Source organism: Lytechinus pictus, chromosome 13, assembly GCF_037042905.1.
Source record: "Lytechinus pictus isolate F3 Inbred chromosome 13, Lp3.0, whole genome shotgun sequence".
Lineage (NCBI taxonomy): Eukaryota > Metazoa > Echinodermata > Echinoidea > Temnopleuroida > Toxopneustidae > Lytechinus > Lytechinus pictus.
In genome coordinates, this window is record NC_087257.1 from 27,069,611 (window position 1) to 27,094,149 (window position 24,539).

Here is a 24,539-nt window from a genome sequence, read left to right on the forward strand (position 1 = left end):
ATCCTTGACTTTAATGGTCAGGTAGTGAAACTTTAGTGTGACGTCACTGCATCAGAGCCCGATCAGAGCCTTTTCAAAGAATATCTAAATTGCGGGGGAAGTACATTTTGTGTATTTTGTCTTCGTTTTGAAACTAGATATTTTTTTTGTTCTGAATTAAACCATCTCCTGGGGGTTTTCAAGGACTCAAAAGAAATCACTGACCGCGATCAGGGAAGGGAATCCAAACGGATTTGAAATATAAGTAAGCCCGCCACTACAAATATTGCAATAGTACGATTGAGTTCTGCCATCTGGTATGGGAACCAGTCATTATTTATTGAAATATATTTATGTATATTTATCCACACTTTGCTTATTGAGATAATTTGGCACTGTAACAACATTCCTGGATTAATTTGCTGATTTCCTTGCAACTTTCCAATTGGAAACCGATGTCATAAAGCAAGAAAGAGGGAGCAAAGTTTGTTGTCTTTCTGGAGAGTCCGCCAAAAACCGGGAGAATTCTCGTCACCCATGCCATATAAAACTTCGATACGAGTCTCTCTCCCGGCTGTTTCTAGGCAGCAAGATTCTCTGCATTTAAGCACTTTCACCGGTGATTGACGTTTGACGTTGGATGGTAGAACAAAAGGTTGTGACAAAAGAACGACTGGTACGGGCGGACAGAGTGTCGAGTAGGGGAAACAAAGCACTCTGCTAACATCAATGAATGGTTAGCAAGACTTTCAACACTGTTTCGACGTCAAGGGCGTCGCACCGAAAGGGAAGGGTCTACATCTTGTTTCCATGAACTTTCGGGTTATTGATCTGTTACGTAAAAGTGGAGGCAAAAACTCTTGATGGTAACGAAGAGATCGTTTCCATCACTGTGACACCAGAAGGCACCATCTTACCATCAATATACAACGAGAAGGACAATAGAAGAAAATAAAGTATCATCGGGGCGACGTATGAAAGATATTTCCCCCTTCTGACTGTTGGTTGGAAGACTGCTTGTTGCACCATCAGTTACCCCATCCATCATGCTGGGCACTCAGTTGATGGCCGCTGTTAAATTATTCTTTGCAGTTTGTTTATTCCACGCGGCCTGGGCCCGACCACATGCAGATGATGAAGAAGGATTAGAGGTAAGGTTTTGAATGTTTTATCGTTTCCGATTTGCGAGCGCTCATTTGGTATTATCAGTTGCGGAAATTAAGGAATATTTCTTTACCTGCATGACTTAAATTATAGATATCATAGTCATACACCACCCCTCCCAAATGTTGTCCGTTTACGCGGTGTGCTACGTAATTCGTTTAAAAGAATTGGGTGACCCAACCTTCTGAAGCGGTATACTGGAGTTGTGGTGTCTGGCTACAGTAGTATTGATGATAATCATGTACTGGTTGGTTATTTAATGATTATGATCATGAATTTGATGATGGTTAGTGCTGGTGGTAATGATGATGCTGATGCAGGAGGAGGATCCCGATGGTCTGTGAATATGATGGTTAATGGTGGGCAAGTGGTGGTAATAACAATAATGAGGAGGGGGTTAAGTGGTGATAATAACATTAAGTGGTGGTAAAAAAACAATAATGAGGAGGGGGCCTGGAAGAAGATGAATATAGTGGAAGTGGTGGTGATGGTGGTGGTTGTGATGATGATGAGGATGATTATTGTAGTTGTGGTGGATACGGTTGTGGTGGTTATGACCTAATATGGCTTATGGCAGGCCTGGTTATAAGGAGGTAATGTGGATGATGCATGAGACAGGAGGAGGAAGATGAATTGGGAGAAGAAGAAAGAGGAAGAAAAAAGGAGAAAGGAGAAAAAATGGAGAATATGGTGATGGACAGGTGTTTGTGGTGGCGTTGATGCATTCAAACGAAAATAATATATATGTATATATATATATTTACTTAGGCCTATAGACATATTTGTGATACGTTTAGATACATTGTGGTCTTTATTGATGTAATATTATACCTTTTAGCTTTTATTAGTAGTAGTATTAGTATTACATTATAGTGTAATGACAATCGTTTCATCTAATTTTGATATCATCATGCAGATCCAGATAGACTGCATTTATGCCATTTATGTTTTGGAGTTTCTCTCGCTTTTGAGGCTGTTGAAAACAAGTCTTGTACACTGTAATCTGAATCCCAAAGTGATCGTTCTTTTTTTTCATCTGGTGGCCAAGGGAGACTATATTCTAATCATCTTAACCTTGGAAGAGAAACACACAGAGTCAGCCCTTTTTTACCGAACATGAATTAAAAGCACATGTGTGACAGCCCAAAATAGCTTTACAATAATAACCGTACGTAGAAAACAGGGAATAGATATGCTGAGATGGACTGGGTCATCATTGCAATCATCATCATCATCATCTGCTATAATCTTCAAAGGGCTCTGCAGCCTATCAAAACTGACATTCTCTTTTATAAATGACCAAGTTAACATCTTTTACTTTGCGGTATTTCAGTTAAATCTATAGACTTCAGTAAATCGGAGAGGAAAATATATTTAGGAGTACGCTTACAATATTACGAATCATGACTAAATGGGAGGTTCGCCTGACGATAAATTGGTTTAAATAAAACTATGAAACTATAAAAAAAATATTGGTTCAAATCAGTCGAAGAATAATGGAGTTATAAATCTTTAAATGTGTGATTTCGTGACGTCACATATCGTGTGATATAAGTTCCCCCAAAATGTAATTTCCAATAAAAGTAAAAGTGATTTGTGGGTGGATGTATAGCCTATCATCAGACTCACCTCTTTTAGAAAGATATTTTTATTCATGTTCCAATCTGTGGAATTTATATTGAACGATATACAGTTGTGCTCAAAAGTTTGTGAACCCCACCCCAAAATGCACTTCTTCATGCAGAGTGTTGAATATGGGAGACGAAAATGTTCCGCTAGCCCCGAGAAACAAACTTTGTTGAATGCAATATTTTATCACCTGACGTCGCAATTAAATACCTATAAGATGGCAGAACTTGAACACTTTAAATATGTTTTTTTTTTTGGGGGGGGGGGGTGGGGTTCACTAATTATTGAGCACCACTGTACGTATGGGGAAACAGCTTGCATAGTGACGTCATAAATCAAAAATGTATGACTCTTCTTATATGATGGGTTTTCATCAAACGTTCACAGCAGTACTTGCTATTTCTGTGGAGTACTTTTACCAGTGAAGTTTATGATAATTTACCCTGTATCAATGTATTTTGACATTATCTGGTAATAAATTCAGTTCAGTTCATATTTTCTATAATATTTCTGTTTTTATTAAAGCCAACTTATTATCAGGGAGAACTTTCCCTTTAAAGCTTGACTCCCGTAAATCGCAGAGGGAAATACTTTTCAGAGACCAGCTATAAAATCATGGTTAAAGGCCTAGTATTCAGTCCCAAGTTACAATTTGAATTTAAAAAAATCATCAAAATCGGATGTAAAATAAGAGATTTATGACATTTAGCTTTTCATGATACAGTTTTATTCATGCACCACGGGGAGTACAGCAGAATTCGACGAAATTGTATTTTTATTTTCCCTAATCCTGGAAAGAATTTGTTTGAGATGTTCACATAGGGATCGTTTCTAGGCTAATTTGCTCATACAATCGAATTACATTTGATTTCTCATTTAACCATGGGGTTGAAAATGGATGAAGTACAAAAGAAAGTCCATGGATAAGGATAAAATGACTTATCAATTTAGACCATGTTTCTCAATAAACAACCTTTAGAAAAAAATCCTAAATGTGTAACTTTCATCTTTATCTCTATATGCCATAAGCAGTTTGGCGGGCATATATTGCTGATTTTCCACCATGTTGAAACTACATGTATGTTTAATAGTCTCACTGATATTATGCAATCATACTTACTGTTCACCTGTTGGACTGGATTTTGATTAAGCAGTCGCGACGTTGTAATTTGCTAGGTAATCTGCAACCATTCTTCTTGTTTGAGTCAGATTTTGATAGAATGTTTCATGTTTGATGGTGAACTTACTTCCTATTTGTTGCTGAAAATGAAATTCAGGCAAGGCCAATGTAATGGTCTTGCGTCTTATCTAGCATAGAGAGAATAGATGCTGAATGGTCATTAAATGGTGTACAGAGAGGCGGCGAAGCTTCTTCTGTTCTCCCTCAAAAAACTTACTCGAAACATGGTGAATTTGATGTTAAATTTTTTTAAAGGTATTTTGCCCATTTACGCCATATTCCCTTTCAAATTTTGGCTCACGACTGTCTACTGTTTACCACTTTTGAAAGTAACTTCTAGAATATTGGGGCAGACAGTCCAGATGTTATTAAAGAACATAGGTCGCTAACAAGTAGAGATAAAAAGAAATCTGGTTTATTCTCTAACCATAGAGCTATAACCTACTCTAATGGAAGAACAAGACAGAGTTTAATAAATGGTGACAGACAGATGCGAGACGAGGAAATTGGAAGGCTTATACTGTATATTGGTGCTATGGTGGTCTTTAGGGCTAATATCTATGGAATTCGAAAAAACACATGTTTTTTATTCATATGTTGGCTTTAGATTTATATCTTTTTATTGAATTGCCATTTAATGGCTTTAATAGTTTGCTATTAAGTTTTATTGTGTAATGTTTTATTTTATCTTCAGGTTGTCTAATGTTGACATTACAAATACTTGCTAAGAAGAATGCTGTATCACAAAATGTGTTCACATAGTGGACAATGTGATTCACGTTGTAAAATGCTCAAATTCAATTGTGTGAACACAGCAAGGATGTTTTTAGCAGACTTTACAACGTCAATGTTTTAGCTCTATGGCTTCAATGAAACCATTCTACTTTTCCGAACTGACGATTAAAAGGACTTTCATTTTTGCAGGTTTATAAAATCAATCCAGATTTACTGTGATTGCATGTGGCCGGTTGAACTCTAGATTTAATTCGAATCCTTCAAATTTATTTGTTAAGTCTAAAATAATGTCAATCAAAATCTATAAGGTTTACTTAGTTTAAATCTATGCAACGTTCGGCTGTATACTTACCACTATGGATCTGGATTCATTTTTTTTTAATACGGAGCGTATTAAAGACATATGTTATCAATTCAACTTCTAAAAGAATAGGCATATGACACCCTGGCGAAATGAAGTATAATCATGCTAAATATATGTTAAAACTAGGCCTAGATGTCATCTTTTTCGCCATTAGGTAATATATATCCTACCAAGGCGACTTCTAGAAAGTTACATGACCTCTTGCCATTAGAAAGTATTTTGCAAATTCGGGTTCTAAAATCTCACGACTTCTAACATGTCTAAGAAGGTTTCTTTGCGAATTATTCTTCCAAGTCAACATTTAAGTATAGGCCTATGTCGTATATGGCGTCTTGATGCCAAGTCGACTTATGAAATGTTTCAGATAGCTTTTCAAGAAGATGAACCTTCCCCTTAATATAAAATTATTTTAAAGGAAAAAACGAGTCTTATAATAATGACAAGACGTTGCTTATCTGCCTTTCTTTGTCTAGGATCGTGATGGAGAGAGATATAAGAGGAATACAGACGTCAGCTATGGCTGGAAACACACTTCATTTTTAATAGATTCGTTAAGGCAGCGCCTAAGAAACAACGATTTAAATTGTGAGTATTCTTAATTTATTCATCTCTAATTTTACTATTAAAATCATGAATATATTTTACATCTAATTTCACTACAGTTTAAGAAAACGTTGGTGGTTTACTATCCAATTTATTGTGTTTTATTTTATTATGACCGTCAGTTTGGGGTCATTTCTTAAAATATATACGACTTAGTCATACTCCAGTATCATCTAACACTCTTTGAACCCCCCTTTTCAACTGGTATTTATTATTCAAATTTGAATGTAGATTTTGAGGTATTTATTGAGCTTTCTGGGAGATTATTTTAACCTATTTCTCTTTAAAAGTGTTCCTTTGTGTATTTTATCATTTTTCACGTAGAGATATGTAGGTGTTGTGCGTATTAAGAACTGTACTATTATTATTATTATCTATGGGCACCCCTATAAAAATTTCATCAAGTGAAAACCACATTTATTTCACATCATTCACATCATATTCATTTAGGGCATTTATATTCACATAATGTCGTAATGAATTGAAGTAGTGACTATAAATTTGTGACATGACATTTTATTCAATTTATTCCATTACAGTCTGCATGAATGACCCCTTCAAAGGAGTTGGATGTCCTGAAGAATCAAATTGTGTTGACTGGCATGAAATATGTGATGGTCATCAGGTATGTATGATTTACTTATTTCCTTTACGTATTTTCTTAGGCATTCTAAGAAATGATTATAACTTCTTGTATAAATGAGGCAAAGAAATACAATTAAAAAAAAAACAAGTAAAATGAAGTCAGAAGTATAGTAGATGTAGAATTAATAGTAGAAGTAGAATTAGTAACAGTATAGTAGTAATACATGTAGTACCCTTAGTAGGAGTAATAGCATCATTAGTAATAATAATAATAATAGTAGTAGTAGTAGTAGTAGTAGTAGTAATAGAAGTAGAAGTAGTATATTTATAGTAGTAGAAGTAGAAGTAGTAGTAGTAGTAGTAGTAGTAGTAGTAGTAGTAGTAGTAGTAGTAGTAGTAGTTGTAGTAGAAGTAGTAGTAGTTGCGATGATAGCGATAATAGTTATCGTTGTAGTAGTAGAAGGAGATACAGGACAGGAGATACAAATATTTGTACAGCTCGTTCCCTCCATTAAGACAGGGATCACAGCGCCGTACAAAATAATGATAGGCCACATCTGGATAAAGAAAGATAAGGGTTGTAAGTAAAGCAAAAAAAATATGTAGATGATAAATGCGTTTGTATACATGTTTGCACACATCGAAGCTCATTTTTAATGAGAATCACATGTACCATGGAAGTAGGTGCATGGACCAGGGTAGTAAATGCAGGGGCAGATATGATAACAAAACATATCTGTACCTGAAAAGATACCACAAATTATTTGAGGGTATGGTTGATAACAGAAATAAGCTATGTATGGGATGTTACTATCTTAAAGAGTTATAGATAACGGACTAGGAAAAACACGAGGGAGTTGATGGGGGAAGACAAAGAAATGGATGGTTTGAAGGAGGTACCTAATATAAGAATCTGGCAAAGAGGTATGCGGGATGGCTCATGTTAGTGAAGCATGGGTGACTGACTTTCGCCTAGGTAACAATTCCCTGAGTCATAAAGGCTCGATGGCGCACACATCAGCTGTATTAGAGCGGCCATAATGAGAGTCGAACCACATAATATAAAATACGTTAAGATCTAGAGAGTATGTCGTTATATCGAAATAGTCGTATTGTAGTTATTGCAGTAGTACACAGTTTAATGACAATATTCATCCGAACATACCTCCATCCACTATCCTAAGCAGTGAAGTAGTTGTAGGCTTTGGAGTAATAGTCAGGGGAGCGTTTCATCAACGTTTTTGTCCGAAAAGATGTCAGGTCTGACATCTTTCTTTTGTTTTGATTGGCTGAGAAGCACAGTTCCTATGGTAACTGTCGGATAAAAAAGGGTCTTGCCAGATAAAACGTCCGACAAGTCATTTCATTTAACGCTCTCCAGTAGTAGTACTAGTAGTTCCGCTTTTCTTTTCCTTTTTTTTCATTCATCATCATAATCATCATAATTAGTGATATAATGTCTCAATTAGAGAACAACTTGCCAAATGAGCTTCTCCATCTGCAAAACGCTCAAACATGGACTAAAGACTATCTCTTTTTTTTAAATCTAACCTTGTTTTCCAAGCATTACAGAAGCTCTTACAGTGCAGAATATACGGGCAAAGTTTTTGCGCTATATAAATCAGTGTATAATAATATTATTATTAATTATCTGCAGACTTGTGGGCTGGAGGTTCGAGAGGCTTGTATAAACAGTACAATTGACTCCTACGGAAGGACAGACGATCGCTTTTGTGTTGGTGACGAAGATGATAAATGGTGTGCTTATAAGCAATTGGCGCCTAAACGTGAGTTTCTGGTATTTCTAATGCAAATCTCATCGATTTCTCCTTTTCCTTTTTGTGGGGGGGGGGGATTTTCCCTTCTGTTCACTTGCATAAGGCATGTATTCGAAAGTAATGAAAGTCTCATTTGTAATGAATTGTTCTTATACATACTGTAACATCCCCTTTTACCACCCAAGATCTGCAAAGTACAGTCCATAAATAGGTTTCACAGGTCCGATAACTCAATTATTGTTGTTTCGAAATCCCAAATCTGTGCACTAATAATACAAGCGTTGGAACGTAACCATAACCTCATTTGTAATGAAATAATGAATTATTGTTATGCATATTCAATCGTGCCCTTTTTATCACCCTGGATCTGCAAAGTACATGGTATACTGCCCAACTTTGGCAAAAGGAAGCAAGTAACACATCAGTCAAATTTGAGTTATTGTTGTTTCTGAAACACCCTTTGTATATGTTGCACGTTTCGGCAAAATTTTGGGAAGAAATGATCGTTCAATGCATTGATCCTATTAGGATCCATGTTCAATGGAAAGATATTGAAGAAATTTTAATTTGCATTGACACCCATGTAAATGACGAATACAAATTGCTGATTTACAACACATGATACTTTTGCAACTTGCTCCATTTTGCCAAAGTACGGCAGTATAGTCCTAAAGTAGGTTTATCAGATCCGATAAGAAAAGGGTCCAATTATTATTCTTATAAGACTATAATTATTTATGCAAGGTTTATATGCGACTTCACAACGCGTATCCACCCGAACAAAGTTAAGTTGAATATAGCATAATACACTTAATATTCCATATATGTTGCTTATTTCTCACAAATACACAGGGAATTGTGCACAACACAGTGATCAGGGTGATATGCAAAATGGGAGAATTAATGATATCACTCACTATTTCTTTTGCATTTTATTGTTTGAATCATATATTTTGTTCAGATTCGACAATCGACAATAACAAGACTTTTCAAACACACTGACAATAGGTCACAACAATGGGAATTCCACATGCTCAGGAAGGATTCCAATTTTGCTTCACATTATAAATATTTCATGAATATTAAATTAAAACAGAAATATTTTGATACTACAGAATACTTTTCTGTGCAAAAGGGGCTCTTGCCACCCCCCCCCCCCTCCGATCTGCGTTTTATAATTCACAATTGAAAAAGATTTATTGACCTTTTTTTACATTGATTTTTACTCAACAGGTTGCGGGGAGGATTTTGTTTTCGATTTTAGTAAGAAACGCCGACAATACCGAATCCGTCACCCTGGTTTCCCCAGCCAGTACCTGAATGATCGATTTTGCTTTTGGACAATCAGTACTGCCCCGGGGCATTTCCTCTATGTCGAGTTTAAGAAGTTCAATACGGAAGAGAACTTCGACTACGTGTCTGTGGGACAGGGACTTCGCCGAGATGATCAAGCCAGCACACTCATCTATAAATTAAACGGCAAACAACAGTCGTTTATGTTCCAGACCAATCGCAACATGCCTAACCCACATCAGGTATGGGTCACCTTCAAGTCGGATGATTGGGATACCAGTGATGGTTTCATCATCGAAGTCAGTGACAGTTCGAGGAGGATAACCCATGGTAAATTTAAAAAAATAATAATTTGAAAGTTTGAAAAAAAATCCTGGGAAGTGTTTCATAAAAGCCCTGTTTGATACGACAGTTACCATATATCATAACATTGCTTCTCAGCCAATCAAAATCAAGAAGACTTGTCAGATCTGGGGCCTGTTGCAGAAAGAGTTGCGTTTAAACGCAAGCCAAAAAATCAATGTCCCAAATGCGCGCTGTTAATTGGTTGAAAATCAAGTTACGCATGATTTTTAGAGTTGCGATTGATTGCAACTCTTTCTGCAACAGGCCCTGACAACTAATAGCGATGTTGATGAAAACGCCCCCCTGATGACAAACCTTAATGGAGACAAAAGGTTTCAATCCAAAGTATCGCATTTCAGTGAGGTCGTCCACAGATATCAGCGGTTCACAGCTTTGCACTTGAGAACTCTCCTTGAAACCGTGTACACATTATAAATCGTCTGAGGAAACCTAAACCTAGATAGGTTAGCCATATGATTCAATAATAAAAAAGTTATTTTCATAAAGAAATTAATAAATATTTGCCACGTGGTGTAGGGGGACGGACTAGACATAAGGCTGAAAGTAAACCCATTTCTCGGCCATGTTTACAAGTTTAGGTCGACGAACAAGAAGGCACTGCTACCATTTTTCTTAGTAGATTTTTTTAAGTTGCTATAATGACTCTTACTTTTTCCTACCTCTGTTTTGGCCTTTTGGGCTCTCCAAAATGTATGTTATCAAATCGCTTATGAATCGTTTGATTGGTTTATCCAGGTTTTACAGCACGATTAATGCAGATTGCTTTTCAATGCATGAAACCTTTCAAAGATTTAGGATTTTTTTTGTAGAGAGACTTGTCTGAAAGCAACATAAAATTATTACATGAATAGATTTTAATGACTTTTTATATCATTAGTGGGATATTCTGGTCGACTGGATATCGTACTTGACTTAACTCAATTTATCAAAGAATACGAGATAAAGGGGACGAGTGTGTATAATCAAGGAATAAAAGTCTATATTTTTCCAATTCTTTTTTTATTCTTGTATCACCGGGAGCTATTCTATTCTATTTTTATGATACGTTTTTTTTTTGTTATACCTTGTTATTTTCAGTTCCTCAATCAAGCATTATGGTGGGATCGAACCCGTTCCGTACGAGACCATACACTTGTGAGTATAAATTGTTACAGTTGGAACAGATTAGATTTGTGGCTGGGTTGATAAAACCTCGTATCTCAAAATTTAAATATTTTTATGACAGCTCAGAATAAGCTAGATTTTAGAGTTATATCATGGGTAGAAACATATTGCCTCGACAGAATTATTCAAAGGTATCAGGAGACTGTTTTCAGACAATATGAGACGACCACCATTGCTATATATATATTTTTAATACAGCCTTTTCTAAGCTGCCTTCAAAATTTTTAGATTTTGAGATTTAGGCGATAACATAACCATTCTGTGGTCAAAACCTTGGAGATACTAACACAATACATGGATATTTTAGACTTTTCAAAGTTTTCAAGTAATGTTACTCTTTAAAGTGCAATAACACGGCCTTTTCACAATCTATTTTATCCCTAAAAAAACAGGGGGGGGGGGGTGATTCAGCCCCCTCGACATTTTTCGCGATAAATCCGCCGCGCAACATTTCGTAAGTGCATGCAGACCGGAAATTGCTCAAAAACGTGAATTTGTGTACAAATCCAATGCAAAAAGTGTTTTAGCCAAAATTCATAAATGTATCATTATTTTTCCTTTCACTGATTGGGGTCAATTAATTTCATCTCGTTTATGGTCAAAATAAAGTTCCCAACAATTTCCATTGAAAAAACTACAAAAAAGTCATAAAAACAAAGAAATACATAAGAAATTTAGAAAAAATAGAATACATAGAAAAATAAATTTGATGTCGAAATTTTTCTAAATACATTTGATCAGATTCCCATAAGTGTCTTTGAACCCAAAATTAACATTTTAGGGGCATTGTTTAGTTAATTAGAGCATTGACTTTACGCATAAATTAGCATAATTAACTAGTAATGAGATTTTTCGCAGAATTTGATCTCATAGTTTTGTAGATTATGCCATGGATAACGTGCGTACTAATTTTGTCGCGATCGCGTGATCGACGGCCGAGATCATAAGAGGGGCTGATTCAGCCCCCCTGTCTTCTTAGGCGTCGAAATATCCCAGTCTATTCAGGGTTAAAAACATCAATTAAATTGTCGTATATATTCCTTTTTAATGAATTTCTTATATTTAATTCAATGTGGTATTTTCATTGATAGTTTTTGGCCCCTTGACATACCATTGTGTGACGTCATTATTTATGTAGCACTTGTTGTGAAAACGCACATACTAATTTGACATGAACCATGGTGCCCAAGTTATGGCCATCAGAAGGCTTGTTACCCCAATTGAAACCAGTGAAATTGGCTTGCTTCTAAGTGTTTTGAACCAGGCCAATTGTTACTGCTATTTTAATTCATGCGACATCTTGTGTATGCATCAACTTCTTTCTCCCCAATTGCATGTGTTAAATTTGTTTAACATCATACCCAACCAAGATGTAGTATCATGATTGCTGAGATGCAAGCAGGGAAAGTGACGTCATCGCTTCTTTAGCCCCTGAGTCTTGGATCCATCTTTATGAAGTGCAAAGATCAGCAGCTGTAGCATGATGATCACTAAATTTCTCCCTCTTGTTATCACATTATCACAGCAACCAATCGACTAGTCATTCCAACTGACGACAAACTTCTCATAAAGTCACCCAACTATCCCGCATACTACGACCACCATAACATCACTAATTGGATTGTATCAGCAAGAAGGGGACGTCGCATAGAAGCAACGTAGGTGAAGTATACTCTCTCTAAATGCAAAAGAGTCAATCTGGACCCTAATGACACTCTTCTCTGAGTGAGACGAATTACTTAAATTACTTAGATTATTTCTCATTCACGCATGAGTGAGCAAAAACAATTTGAAGAGGGGATACCAAAAAGTCATTTGGCGGGCTGTATCTGGGTTTCAAAAAGAAAACCACATTGTCAAAAAGTTCAATATCTGCTCTTTAATTTAATACCTCAATTACAGAAAATGGTCGAGAAAAAACAAAGTTCTGGTTATTTGAAATAAGGCTTGAATTTCAATCATTTCATAAAATGAAGAGGTTCTACAGGCAAGCGTTCAAACTCACTTGACACTCGGTTTTGTTGACGATCAGCCATGCATTAAGTCTTTTGTTAACCATGCGATAGCATGGAAACCGGTGAAAACTCGTTTATTTCATGAAATTATGAAAATACAAGCATTGTTTCGAGGTAACATAACTTTTTTACTTCTTGACCATTTTCTGTGATTAAGGTATCAAATAAAAGAGCAGATATTGAACTTTTTAGGCATGTGATTTTCTTTTTGAAATTCAGATACCCCCCGCCAAAGGAGTTTTTGGTATCCTTTGTTCAAATTGTTTTTGCTCACTCATGTGTGAATGAGGAATACTCTAAGTAATATCAGATGAAAGAGGAAATTCTAAGCTTTACATTGATAGGTCATTTGTCTATTTTATTTGTGATTAAGTTATGATAAATCATCGCTTAATCTCGGTTTCGTTTTTTCTGGGACGCACTGTATAAGGGATCCAAATGTCGTCCGTCCGTCACAAACATTATGACACATAACTTTGCAACAATAAGTCAATTTTCAACCGAACTTGGATTGTAGATGTACTTTTGGGACCTGCATGTTATGGTGCAGTCGCAGGTCACATGGTAAGGTCAAAGGTCATTTTCAGGTCATCGTTAAAGTTTGCGTGCAAGACTCTCTTATGAAAACGTTATTCCATCCCGGTTATTTCACAATTAACTTTTGATACAATTCTGTTGCGTGCCGTCGCAAATCGCGATGTTTCTGGTTATTCCCACAAGTGCGCGAGACACAACATCGCTTATGCCTTGTTGGAGTGAAAGTGTATAAAAAGATGCACTCTTCACTCAGAAAGAGCATTAATGCAATCTATAAGGATGTAAAGTTCACTCCAAAGTGATTGTTCTCTACCATCGCTCTGAGAGGAGTGTGTTTAAAGACTAGATTAGCTCTTTTGCACGTAGAGTACTATCCACCAGGGTGTAGGGTAGTTTAGATTCGGTTGTGGCATTCATCTTTCAATTTTAGTTCTGGTGGTGCTGACCTGTTTCTGATATTTTTTTTCTCCGAAATTCCCTACCTCAGTAATTGCTTAACCTATATTCACCGGGGATGACTTATACTTATGCACTCCCCGCGACATTTCGCGCAATATTTTCGCAACGCACACCGCCACGCCGCGATGTTTCACGAGTTGTTTTAGAGTCTCCCACGTCTTTTAAGACCAAATTTGCGACGACCGGGTACTCGGCTCCGAAGAAGGCATAATATTATACTTTTTTTTTCAAAATACAATTTCAATACAAATTGTGTTTTAAGCCAAATATCTTAATGTGTGAACATATTTTTTAGTGATTAAGATTATATGATTTTATGCTGTTTAAAATAGCATAATTGTCACAAACAAACAAAAAGTAAAAAAACCATAAGAAATTGCAAGAAAAACCAATGTAATTCATATGAAATTGATATGATATTGCAAATTTACAGGTACACTTGCTGGGAACACCATAAATACTTTGTACACCTAAAAAAGCACATTCGTCGCTTTAATTAGGGAGTTAGAACAAAACGTATGAGTTCGCATATCAGTTGTCCATTATATGTAACTATAAAAAAATTGTCTTTATATAAATAACAATAACGTGTGTGGCAATTTTCGGTGAAATTATGCTGTCGAGAGCCGAGATTTCAAGAGGCCCTGTGATCTCCATCCCTCGGCCATATGACTTTACATAATATATACCCCTGGATTGGCAGGGTTAAGTTTCGTGCAACATTTTAAAACCAATTTGCAACACTCGGGTACGCGGTTCCGAAGCTACGCAACATTTCGTATAAACATGAAGCATCGATTAACATGATTAGTTAATTGAAAATAGATTTGAATAATTTTGGTCCAATTACCCACACGCAGGCGCGGATCCATGGGAGGCCGAAAGGGGGCTTGCCCCCCCCCCCCAAACCGAAAAAGGAAGAAGAAAAGGGAGAGGGGAGGAGGGGAAGAGTAGAGAGAGAGGGGAAAAAAGAGGAAGTGAGGTAAGAGAAAAAAAAAGAGAGAGGAAGAGGGGGAAAGGAAGAGAAGAAGAAAAACGAAAAAGGAAGAGAGGGAGACGGAAAAAAGTAGAGGAAAATGGAGAAGGAGGGAAGAGAAAAAACAAGGGGACAGAGGAAAAGAGAAATAAAAAAGGGAGAAAGGGAAAAAGCAGAGGGGAGGAGAGAAAGGGAGGGAAATAACTAATAAATGAGAGGAAGCGCATTCTGATCGAACTAGGGGGCGCCGAATTGATGTTCAAATGGGGGGAGGGAGGGGGGCGCCAAATTGATGATCGAACTAGGGGGGCGCCAAATTGATGATCGAACTAGGGGGGCGCCAAATTGATGTTCTAATAAGGGGGCATCGAACTGATGTTCGAACTAGAGGGGCGCCGAATCGATGTTCAAACTGGGGTGGGGCGCCGTATTTATGTCCAAACGGAGGGGGGCGGGGCGCCAAATTGATGTTCGAACTAGGGGACGCCGAGTTGATGTTCGAACTAGGGGACGCGCCAAATTGATGTTCTAATAAGGGGCACCGAATTAATGTTCGAACTAGAGGGGCGCCGAATTGGTGTTCAAACTGGGGGGCGGGGCTCCAAACTGATGTTCGAACAAGGGGGCGCGAAATTGATGATCGAACTAGAGGGGCGCCGAATTGGTGTTCAAACTGGGGGCGGGGCGCCAAACTGATGTTCGAACAAGGGGGCGCGAAATTGATGATCGAACTAGGGGGCGCCGAATTGATGTTCGAACTAGGGGCGCCGAATTTATGTTCGATCTAGGGGGCGCCGAATCGATGTCCGATCTAGCGAGCGCCAAATTGATGTTCGAACAAGGGGGGGGGGGGGGCGCTGAACTGGTGTTTGAACCAGAGAGGGGCCGAATTGATGTTCAAACTAGGGGAGCGCCGAAATTAATGTTCGAACCAGGGGGCGCCAAATACTGATGTTCGAACTAAGGGACGCGCCAAATTGATGTTATAATAAGGGGCACCGAATTAATGTTCGAACTAGAGGGGCGCCGAATTGGTGTTCAAACTGGGGGGCGGGGCTCCAAACTGATGTTCGAACAAGGGGGCGCGAAATTGATGATCGAACTAGAGGGGCGCCGATTGGTGTTCAAACTGGGGGCGGGGCTCCAAACTGATGTTCGAACAAGGGGGCGCGAAATTGATGATCGAACTAGGGGGCGCCGAATTGATGTTCGAACTAGGGGCGCCGAATTTATGTTCGATCTAGGGGGCGCCGAATCGATGTCCGATCTAGGGAGCGCCAAATTGATGTTCGAACAAGGGGGGGGGGGCGCTGAACTAATGTTTGAACCAGAGAGGGGCCGAATTGATGTTCAAACTAGGGGAGCGCCGAAATTGATGTTTGAACTAGGGGTCGCAAAATTGATGTTCGAACTATGAGGCGCCAACTTGATGTTCGAACGGGGGGGGGGGGGGGGGGGGCGCCGATTTGATGTTCGAACCAGGGGGGCCGATTTGATGTTCGAACTAGCGGGCGCCGAATTGATGTTCGATCGAGGGGGCGCCAAATTGATGTTCGAACCTGGGGGCACCAAATTAATGTTTAAACTTGTGGGCGCCAAATTCATGTTCAAACTAGGGTTGGGGCGCCAAATAATGATGTTCGAACTAGGGGACGCCGAATTGATGTTCGAACTAGGGGACGCCCAAACTAGGAGCGCCGAATTGATGTTCGAACTAGGTGGCGCCAAATTGATGATCGAACTAGGGGGTGCCAAATTGATGTTCGAACTAGGGGCGCCAAATTGATGATCGAACTAGGGGGGCGCCAAATTGATGTTCTAATAAGGGGGCATCGAATTGATGTTCGAACTAGAGGGGCGCCAAATCGATGTTCAAACTGGGATGGGGAGCCGTATTTATGTCCAAACGGAGGGGGGGGGGGGCGGGGGGCCAAATTGATGATCGAACTAGGGGGCGCCAAATAGATGTTCGAACTAGGGGGCGGCGAATTGATGTTCGAACTAGGGGCGCCGAATTTATGTTCGATCAAGGGGCGCCAAATTAATGTTCGAACCAGGGGGCGCTTAACAAATGTTCACACTTTGGGGCGCCAAATTCATGTTCAAACTAGGGTTGGGGCGCCAAATATTGATGTTCGAACTAGGGGACGCCGAGTCGATGTTCGAACTAGGGGACGCGCCAAATTGATGTTCTAATAAGGGGCACCGAATTAATGTTCGAACTAGAGGGGCGCCGAATTGGTGTTCAAACTGGGGGGCGGGGCGCCAAACTGATGTTCGAAAAAGGGGCGCGAAATTGATGATCGAACTAGGGGCGCCGAATTGATGTTCGAACTAGGGGCGCCGAATTTATGTTCGATCTAGGGGGCGCCGGATCGATGTCCGATCTAGGGAGCGCCAAATTGATGTTCGAACAAGGGGGGGGGGGGCGCAGAACTAATGTTTGAACCAGAGAGGGGCCGAATTGATGTTCAAACTAGGGTAGCGCCGAAATTGATGTTTGAACTAGGGGTCGCAAAATTGATGTTCGAGCTATGAGGCGCCGAATTGATGTTCGAACGGGTGGGGGGGGGGGCGAATTGATGTTCGAACCAGGGGGTGCCGATTTGATGTTCGAACTAGCGGGCGCCGAATTGATGTTCGATCGAGGGGGCGCCAAATTGATGTTCGAACCTGGGGGCACCGAATTAATGTTCAAACTTGGGGGCGCCAAATTCATGTTCAAACTAGGGTTGGGGCGCCAAAAAATGATGTTCGAACTAGGAGACGCCGAGTTGATGTTCGAACTAGGGGACACCGAATTGATGTTCGAACTAGGGGACGCCCAAAACTAGGAGCGCCGAATTGATGTTCGAACTAGGTGGCGCCAAATTGATGTTCGAACTAAGGGGCGCCGAATTAATGTTCAAACTAGGGGGGGGGGGGCGCCAAATAGATGTTCAAACTAGGGTTGCGCCGAATTAATGTTCGAACTAGGGGAGCGTAGAAATTGATGTTCCGACTAGAGGGCGCTGAATTGATGTTCGAAATAGGGGGCGCCGAATTGACCTGAAATGAGGAGGCACCAAATTGACTCGGGAGGGGGGGGGGATGGGAGGTGGTTGCCAAAATGATGTTCGACTATTTGGGCGCCAATTTGATGTTTGACCGGTGGCGACAAATTCATGTTTTGGAGGGCGGGGGCAAACTCATATTTTACATGGGGGCGCCAAATTTGTTCAACCGAGGGCGTGTGTGTATGCGCTTTGGACCAAAAATTGCCCGAAGACGGGGTGATTTAATTTACAAAACAAATGCGAACTCTTTTTTCCGCCAAAATTCATAACTGTATGATTATATTCCTTTACCATTAACTATTAAAAGCCATTGATAATTCTTTTGGTCTCAAAAGTTCCGCGAGACTTGAAAGTAAAACGTCAGCGAGCGACGCGTCCGAAATGTTTTCGCAGCGGTTTTTCACGAAAAATGTCCAAGAGAGGGGCTGATTCAGCCCCCGTCTTATTAGGGTTAAAGTTCTAATGGTTTGTTTTTATCGTTTGCGACCAGAGAAAAAGTAATAGTGAAATAATAGTAGTCATATATAGTTATCAATTCCGATTTATTTCCACAATTTTATTTAAAACGAACAACAAGTACAATCCTAATACATATATAAAAACTAGTCAGCAGAGCGAATTCGAAATGTGGTATTTGACAAAGGACAAATTGAACTATAAAGTAAAAGCAATATTAGTAGGCCTATTAGAACTATTTCATTGATGAACTATTTTGTTTTTTCTTAATCTGAAAAACACACTCATTTTCTTTAATGACAGGTTTGTCGAATTGAATACGGAGCAAGATGGAGACTTCATAAGCCTAGGAAACGGTCCCTTAGTGCGCAGATACCCGATATTCTACAGAAAAAGCGGTCGGATAACCGACCCCCGTGAAATGCGCTTTGTTTCAACGGCGTCCGACATGTGGATGACGCTCGAAACAAACTTGGCCATTGCTGGTTCTGGTTTCCGTGTCTACTTTAGGGAGATACCCATTACTGGTAAGTAAAGCCCCCCCCCCCCTGAAATTATAGCAAGTTTTCGCTTCACCACGCCCGACTGATTCAAGAAACACAATAAATGTACTTAAATTGTCCGACAAATGACAATGAACAGCTTGGCGAGCTTTGTTGAAAATTGGTGAATCAGAAAAGCAGTTTAGTCCTAAGTTTCGGAGCTGACGACAAACTACAAGCATGCATGTCGTTAGTCTAGAGTCGGCCAGGACGAAACCTCTGTTTCACCAATTTTTGACAAAGACTTCTTGGTTGCTCATTGTCATGAAGGCATTGGATAACACATTTGCTATGTTTTTGCGGACGTCGTGCGTTGTAGAAGCGACAGCTATTTAATGATCTTCTTTTAGTGGTTTGGTAACTTGTGAAATATATGAGTGGTATGACCCTAATTGCCATGAGGGCATATAACATAGTGCCAAGATGAAATCCCGAAAAATGTGAAGAGAAAAATAACCATGTGCTTTAACCCGGTCTTAGCCTGAGTATTTAGGAAGATCATGTGGAGGATGGGGGGGGGGGGGCGTAAGATCTCAGCCATCGATCTCGCCGAAAATTTACACGCTCGTTGCCTGTGAACTACTGTAATCTACTGATTCATGTAGTTATTAATATCATTAATATTGAAATGTGAAATCCTACTTTTTTTGCTGCAACTCCCTAAATAAGCTCCAAAACGTGCTAAGTTTTTGTGTATAAACCATTTGTGGTGTTCTCAGCAATTGTAAAAATGTAAAAAAAAAACACCACAATTTAGCATGGTTATAGTCAAGAGTTTAAACCATGCTTAATTTATTGAAGATTAGATATTAAATTGCATTTTGTTAAATATTTCAAACACCTGTTCAACAAACTACGTTGTAAAGAAAATTTTAGTCGTAAAGATTTGAAGGTTATCATAATGACATAATGGCGTCTCTAAGCGGTTTAAAGGTATTTACAATTTGATTGGAATCTTGCACACAGAATATATGTACTTCTTCCACTCCCTGGGGAGTATTCCAACAAGATTTTATAAACATAATTGCTAAGCATACTGCATTGGCAAAGTTTAGATTGACGCCTTGCCAAAGTATGCTGGGCGTGATGGGATTGGACTACATTAGCCCTCTGATTACAAGACGAGAGTCAGAACCACGACACCATTAAATTTCTATAAACTGAATTTGTCCCCTCCCCCTTTCCTCTCTGTTTTTTGTTTTTTAGATTGTGGAGGATCACTCTTAGTGCCGGATAACGGGTCGATCTCGGTGGCAAGCGATAACTATCCAGACCGTTCCTATGGTGGTAACCTCGATTGCACGTGGTCGATCAAGAACGAGGAAGGCCGCCGAATGTGGATCAGTTTTCATGAATTCTCAACAGAGTGGCGCAAGGATTTCCTCAGCCTTGGCAACGGAGCACCAGAAGATCGCAACCGCACCTCCGCAATTATTACCATGCACAGTGGAAGGCACATGCCAGATCCCTACGAATTCACAAGTTCGGGAGATGAGGTTATTATCGCTCTCGTTGAGGTTATTGTTTTTCACACGTCTGTTAGTTTGTTTGCGTTTTCCCCCAATGCCACCAAATTGTTGTTGGTTAATGTGGTGTTTGTTTGATGTTGATATTGTGTTGTTTGTCGAATGAGTTTAGACTTCTTTTTCGTCAATTTGACTTGTATGAAGGGGGGGGGGGGTATGTCTGCGCGCCTAACCATTTAAGTTAAGATTTAACATGAATTTATTTTTATTTCACAAATATTTTCAGTTGATAAAGTTTCAGATTTAACCCCCCCCCCCAAATAATGGTGCCCCATGTCTGCGCACCCATTGCCTTTACACACGATTCTGGGATTTTGATGAGAAAGCCTGCGTTTTGGGATCGGCATATCAAATGTCAAAATTCCTAATTTTTCTATCATTTAGAGTAGGGTTTTTAATGAATATCTTCCCATGTATTGCATGTGGTCTTTGCGTATCTTCTCTTACTAGAATCGCGCAGATACGCGTGTGCGCAGATAAGAGGGACTGCGCATACTTTGGGGAACTTACCATCTTCGTATGTTACAATATTTTTTGTATTATTAGTATGACAATTATTAATTTTTTTTTTTTCATCTGAAGTCTGAATTGAAAATAGTTGATGACTAACCATCACCTTTCAGTATCTGTAATTGTGTAACACATCCATGTTTCCCTTTTCCTCCTGTTTTTTTTGGTAATCATTCTTGCTCACTCCAAGAAAGTTGAATGTAGCTATGTTTGCACACGTGTATCCGTCTCCTCCTAATTCTAACCCTTCAATTTGTATGAGTATATGTGTGAATGTGTGTGTGTTTTGGTGTGTATATAGTATGTGTTTCCTATTCATAATTCAGTTTTTTTCTCCAATATTTATTTGCATGCAGATCTGGATGACTTTTACGACCACTCGTTACGGCAGTGATCGTGGATTCGTAGTTGATATCTTTGACGAGAAGCTGCACCCGTAAGTAACATTATTCATTCTACCAAATTTGCATATAATTTGCATAATTATAATAGCCATTAGTCAGGGGACTTACAAGCGTAGGTACAGCAAACAATAAATGATTTGGGCTACTTGGAATAAATTCCGCACATAAGTATGTTGCAGTTTTAAGATCCTGACAAAGCATTCGCAATTCTAAAATATTTTCAGAAACAAGGTCAACGCTCTCATTTGCTTTTACTCAAAGAGCATCCTTTCACGAGCCAACGTAGCTTGTAATGTTTGTGTAATTAATGCACACCAATGTTACACCAAAGTCTATCCTCGCACCGATGTGTGTTACCCACCAACGTTTTCCATGAACTTGTTTATAATTTATTTCTGTGTAAATTCCACTAAAGTACCATTGATAGTATCATAAGAAAATACATAACGTAGAGAGTATGTCTTTTCTATTTTAAGATACTCCTTTCAATTGATCACGCTCCAATACTGATTTATGTTATTTTGGCACAGACCACCGGTGACAACCGCTCCGCCAACTACCGAGCCCCCTCCAACTGAGGCACCTCAAGTACCGACTGATGAAGATCAAGAGGTCCGACCCACCAGGCGTCCAAATCGTCGTCCTAAACCACGGCCTTCGCCCGTCGTCCTGCCAGGTTTCGAACCCGCACCAACCAACGATTATATACCATGGACCTGGCCACGAACAACGACCACCAGACGGCCAACGACTACACGACGAACTACCCGACGTACGACAACAAGAAGACCAACGACTACTCGGCGGACAACGACCACCAGACGCCCGACGACGACAACGCGTCGACCTACAACACGCCGTACAACTACGACTACACGCCGTCCAACGACCACCCGACGAACGACCACAACCCGGCGAACCACCACTACCAAACGCCCAACCACCACTACCAGGGCACCAACAACCAGGAAGACAACAACTAGCACACCAGTCGTCATCAACCCTTGGGAGATTCCAAGCGACTCTTCATCTTCTTCCTCAATCTCTTTCTTTTCCAGCTTCGACTCTACTGGCAGCCAGTTTTAGTAAGTGGCTCCTGGTTGGTCTTGACTTGTTTCACTGTGCCTCTATACATGCTTATTTACAATGCCTCATAATTGATCAACTGTCAACAATCATATGTGTTTATGAAATTACACCAAACATTTGGGATAATTGTATTCCAATAAAGATATGACAAAAAGTAATGGAACGATTCTGGTATTATACTTATATATTACACTAAATTTATTGTGGTATATTGATTCACAGGAATAATAATAGTACATTTCAGGTTCTGCTTGCGCTTGTTGCAAATAGCGGAACTACTGATAGATTCGTCATTTCTATGTCGGGCAACTTTTCTATGTTTTCTTCTCTGTAAATAGTGTTTTATGCGTCACAACTCTTTGTGCTTTAGATTAGCATTTGGTAAACGCCATTGCGTTCGCTCGTTCGCTGCGTAACCATCGTTTTCACATTTTTTTCAATAGACTGATAGAAATGTTCATCTTTTTTTACGTTTCTTGCAAACAGTATACGTTCAAAATTAACATGAGATTTAAATGTGTAAATTGTCTATTAATAGATGTATTATATTACATAGGTAACAGTTTCATTGTTTAATTAAGCTTGTACACCATGCGATTTCAAAATGACAATATGTATAATATCACCCAAGATTTACACACTGAGTTTATCCTATTGTGGGAGTACTTGTCCTAAATGACTGCCGTTTTTCATACATCGGATAAACTGTCAACAAGTACTCTCAGTTTGGGCTCGTGTTAGAGTAATTCTACTCGCTATTACAGATCAAGACAGAATTTGTTTGATGACTTTCAAATAGAACATTAATGACAAAGGATAAAGCTCTCATGTGTCTGACAAAAGAAGATAAATGACGGATAAATAGACTCCGAAGACCTGGCAGTCATATTAGAAGGGCACATTCTCCAGATTTTTCTGATGCCTATTTTATATTTCCTCTTAGATTGTATTGTACAGAAGTCATCCTCAAGTAGGCATTCGTAGGTTATGATTATATTCATGAAAAGTATTACCAAATAGATTCATGTGTTCACGTTTTGGTGAATAAAGTCACTCGATAAATAAAACTAAGTAAAGTGTGGTATCATTTATTTTCGTTGGTTATCTGACCTTTCACCTTCTCCATACCATTATCCCGTCCTGTTTGGTGATTTGGGTTGGTCAATGTATTCTATGATGTACTGTGCATTAGGCCAAAATATCAACAACAACAAAAAAAAAGAAATCATTTGATTTCATTTCAACCAGTGCACACATCGTTCGAAACCAACCATAAGGGTAAAATAATGGTAGGAAGGACGATGACAAAGATTGGTGAGGATTAATCTTAAAGAGAATGGGGACAGAAATACTTGAGAAGCTCTTGCCGCGTCCTTCCAGAAATTTAAGGTCTTGCGCAAGACGAAATTTGCGACCCCATGTACAGTATGCTTTTCAAAAATTACACAACTTTTTGGAAGTAGATGTCGGAGCCAAAATTAGTCCAAAACATTATTTTATTCACAAATCCAATGAAAATGTGTTTTTGTGTTTTAATCAAAATCAGTGGCGTACAGAAGGGGGGGGGGGGGGTGCTTGCCCACCCCCCCCCCCCATTTTTCACGAACAAAAAAAAAAGGAAAGAGAGTAGGGTGAAATATGATATTATTTTCTGAATATTATGTCCAAATCTACCACAAAATTCGATTTAAAAAAAATACAAATGTCGAAATCCGTGCTCGCTCGGTTCGCTCGCAACTTTTTAATAAAGATAAAAATCTGGCGCCCTGAATTTTTTTGGCTCATTACGCCGCTGGTCAAAATTTCATCTAAGCCTTCGTTTAGTTATTAAACTGATGGTAATGATAGTGGTTACAATGAGGATGAGGTAATGGTGGTAAATATATTATGATGATAATGACGATGATGACAGCAGTGGGAATGATGATAATGACAAAGAAAATGGTAGCCATCATCATCGTAAGCGGCGATCAGCGAAAGAAAGCGGACAGGGAGTGAAACTCATGTGTGCGTTATTCTGACAGAACCCCCCCCCCCCAAAAAAAAAAAAAAAATAAATAAATAAATGAAATAAAAGATAAAATGATATAAAAAATAATCTCTCTCCACCTCTCTCTGTCTTTCCATCT

The 24,539-nt window shown here is 39.1% G+C and overlaps 1 protein-coding gene across 4 annotated transcripts; it reads left to right on the top strand.

Annotated features, from left to right (window-relative positions):
- LOC129274682 (CUB domain-containing protein 2-like) lies at positions 1-23,477 on the top strand. Of its 4 annotated transcripts, none has more exons than XM_064108200.1 (11): positions 1-1,130; positions 5,525-5,636; positions 6,194-6,279; positions 7,897-8,026; positions 9,251-9,640; positions 10,754-10,810; positions 12,366-12,498; positions 18,643-18,866; positions 20,088-20,398; positions 21,274-21,353; positions 21,852-23,477. In XM_064108200.1, the coding sequence occupies exons 1-11, from the start codon at positions 1,026-1,028 to the stop codon at positions 22,405-22,407; spliced, it is 2,184 nt and encodes a 727-aa protein (XP_063964270.1). In that variant the 5' UTR covers positions 1-1,025; the 3' UTR covers positions 22,408-23,477. The 4 variants fall into 4 exon arrangements, with proteins under 4 accessions (XP_063964270.1, XP_063964271.1, XP_063964273.1 ...); XM_064108201.1 differs by having other exon boundaries at positions 20,088-20,377; XM_064108203.1 differs by having other exon boundaries at positions 13-1,135; positions 20,088-20,377.
- The last annotated feature ends 1,062 nt before the right edge of the window (positions 23,478-24,539 follow it).

Bases quoted from the DNA above. Each gene is read 5' to 3' on its own strand.
- LOC129274682 (XM_064108200.1), top strand. From the start codon at position 1,026: ATGCTGGGCACTCAGTTGATGGCCGCTGTTAAATTATTCTTTGCAGTT. The intron at 1,131-5,524 runs GTAAGGTTTTGA...TTCTTTGTCTAG, and splicing joins ATGATGAAGAAGGATTAGAG to GATCGTGATGGAGAGAGATA. The intron at 20,399-21,273 runs GTTATTGTTTTT...ATTTGCATGCAG, and splicing joins TTATTATCGCTCTCGTTGAG to ATCTGGATGACTTTTACGAC.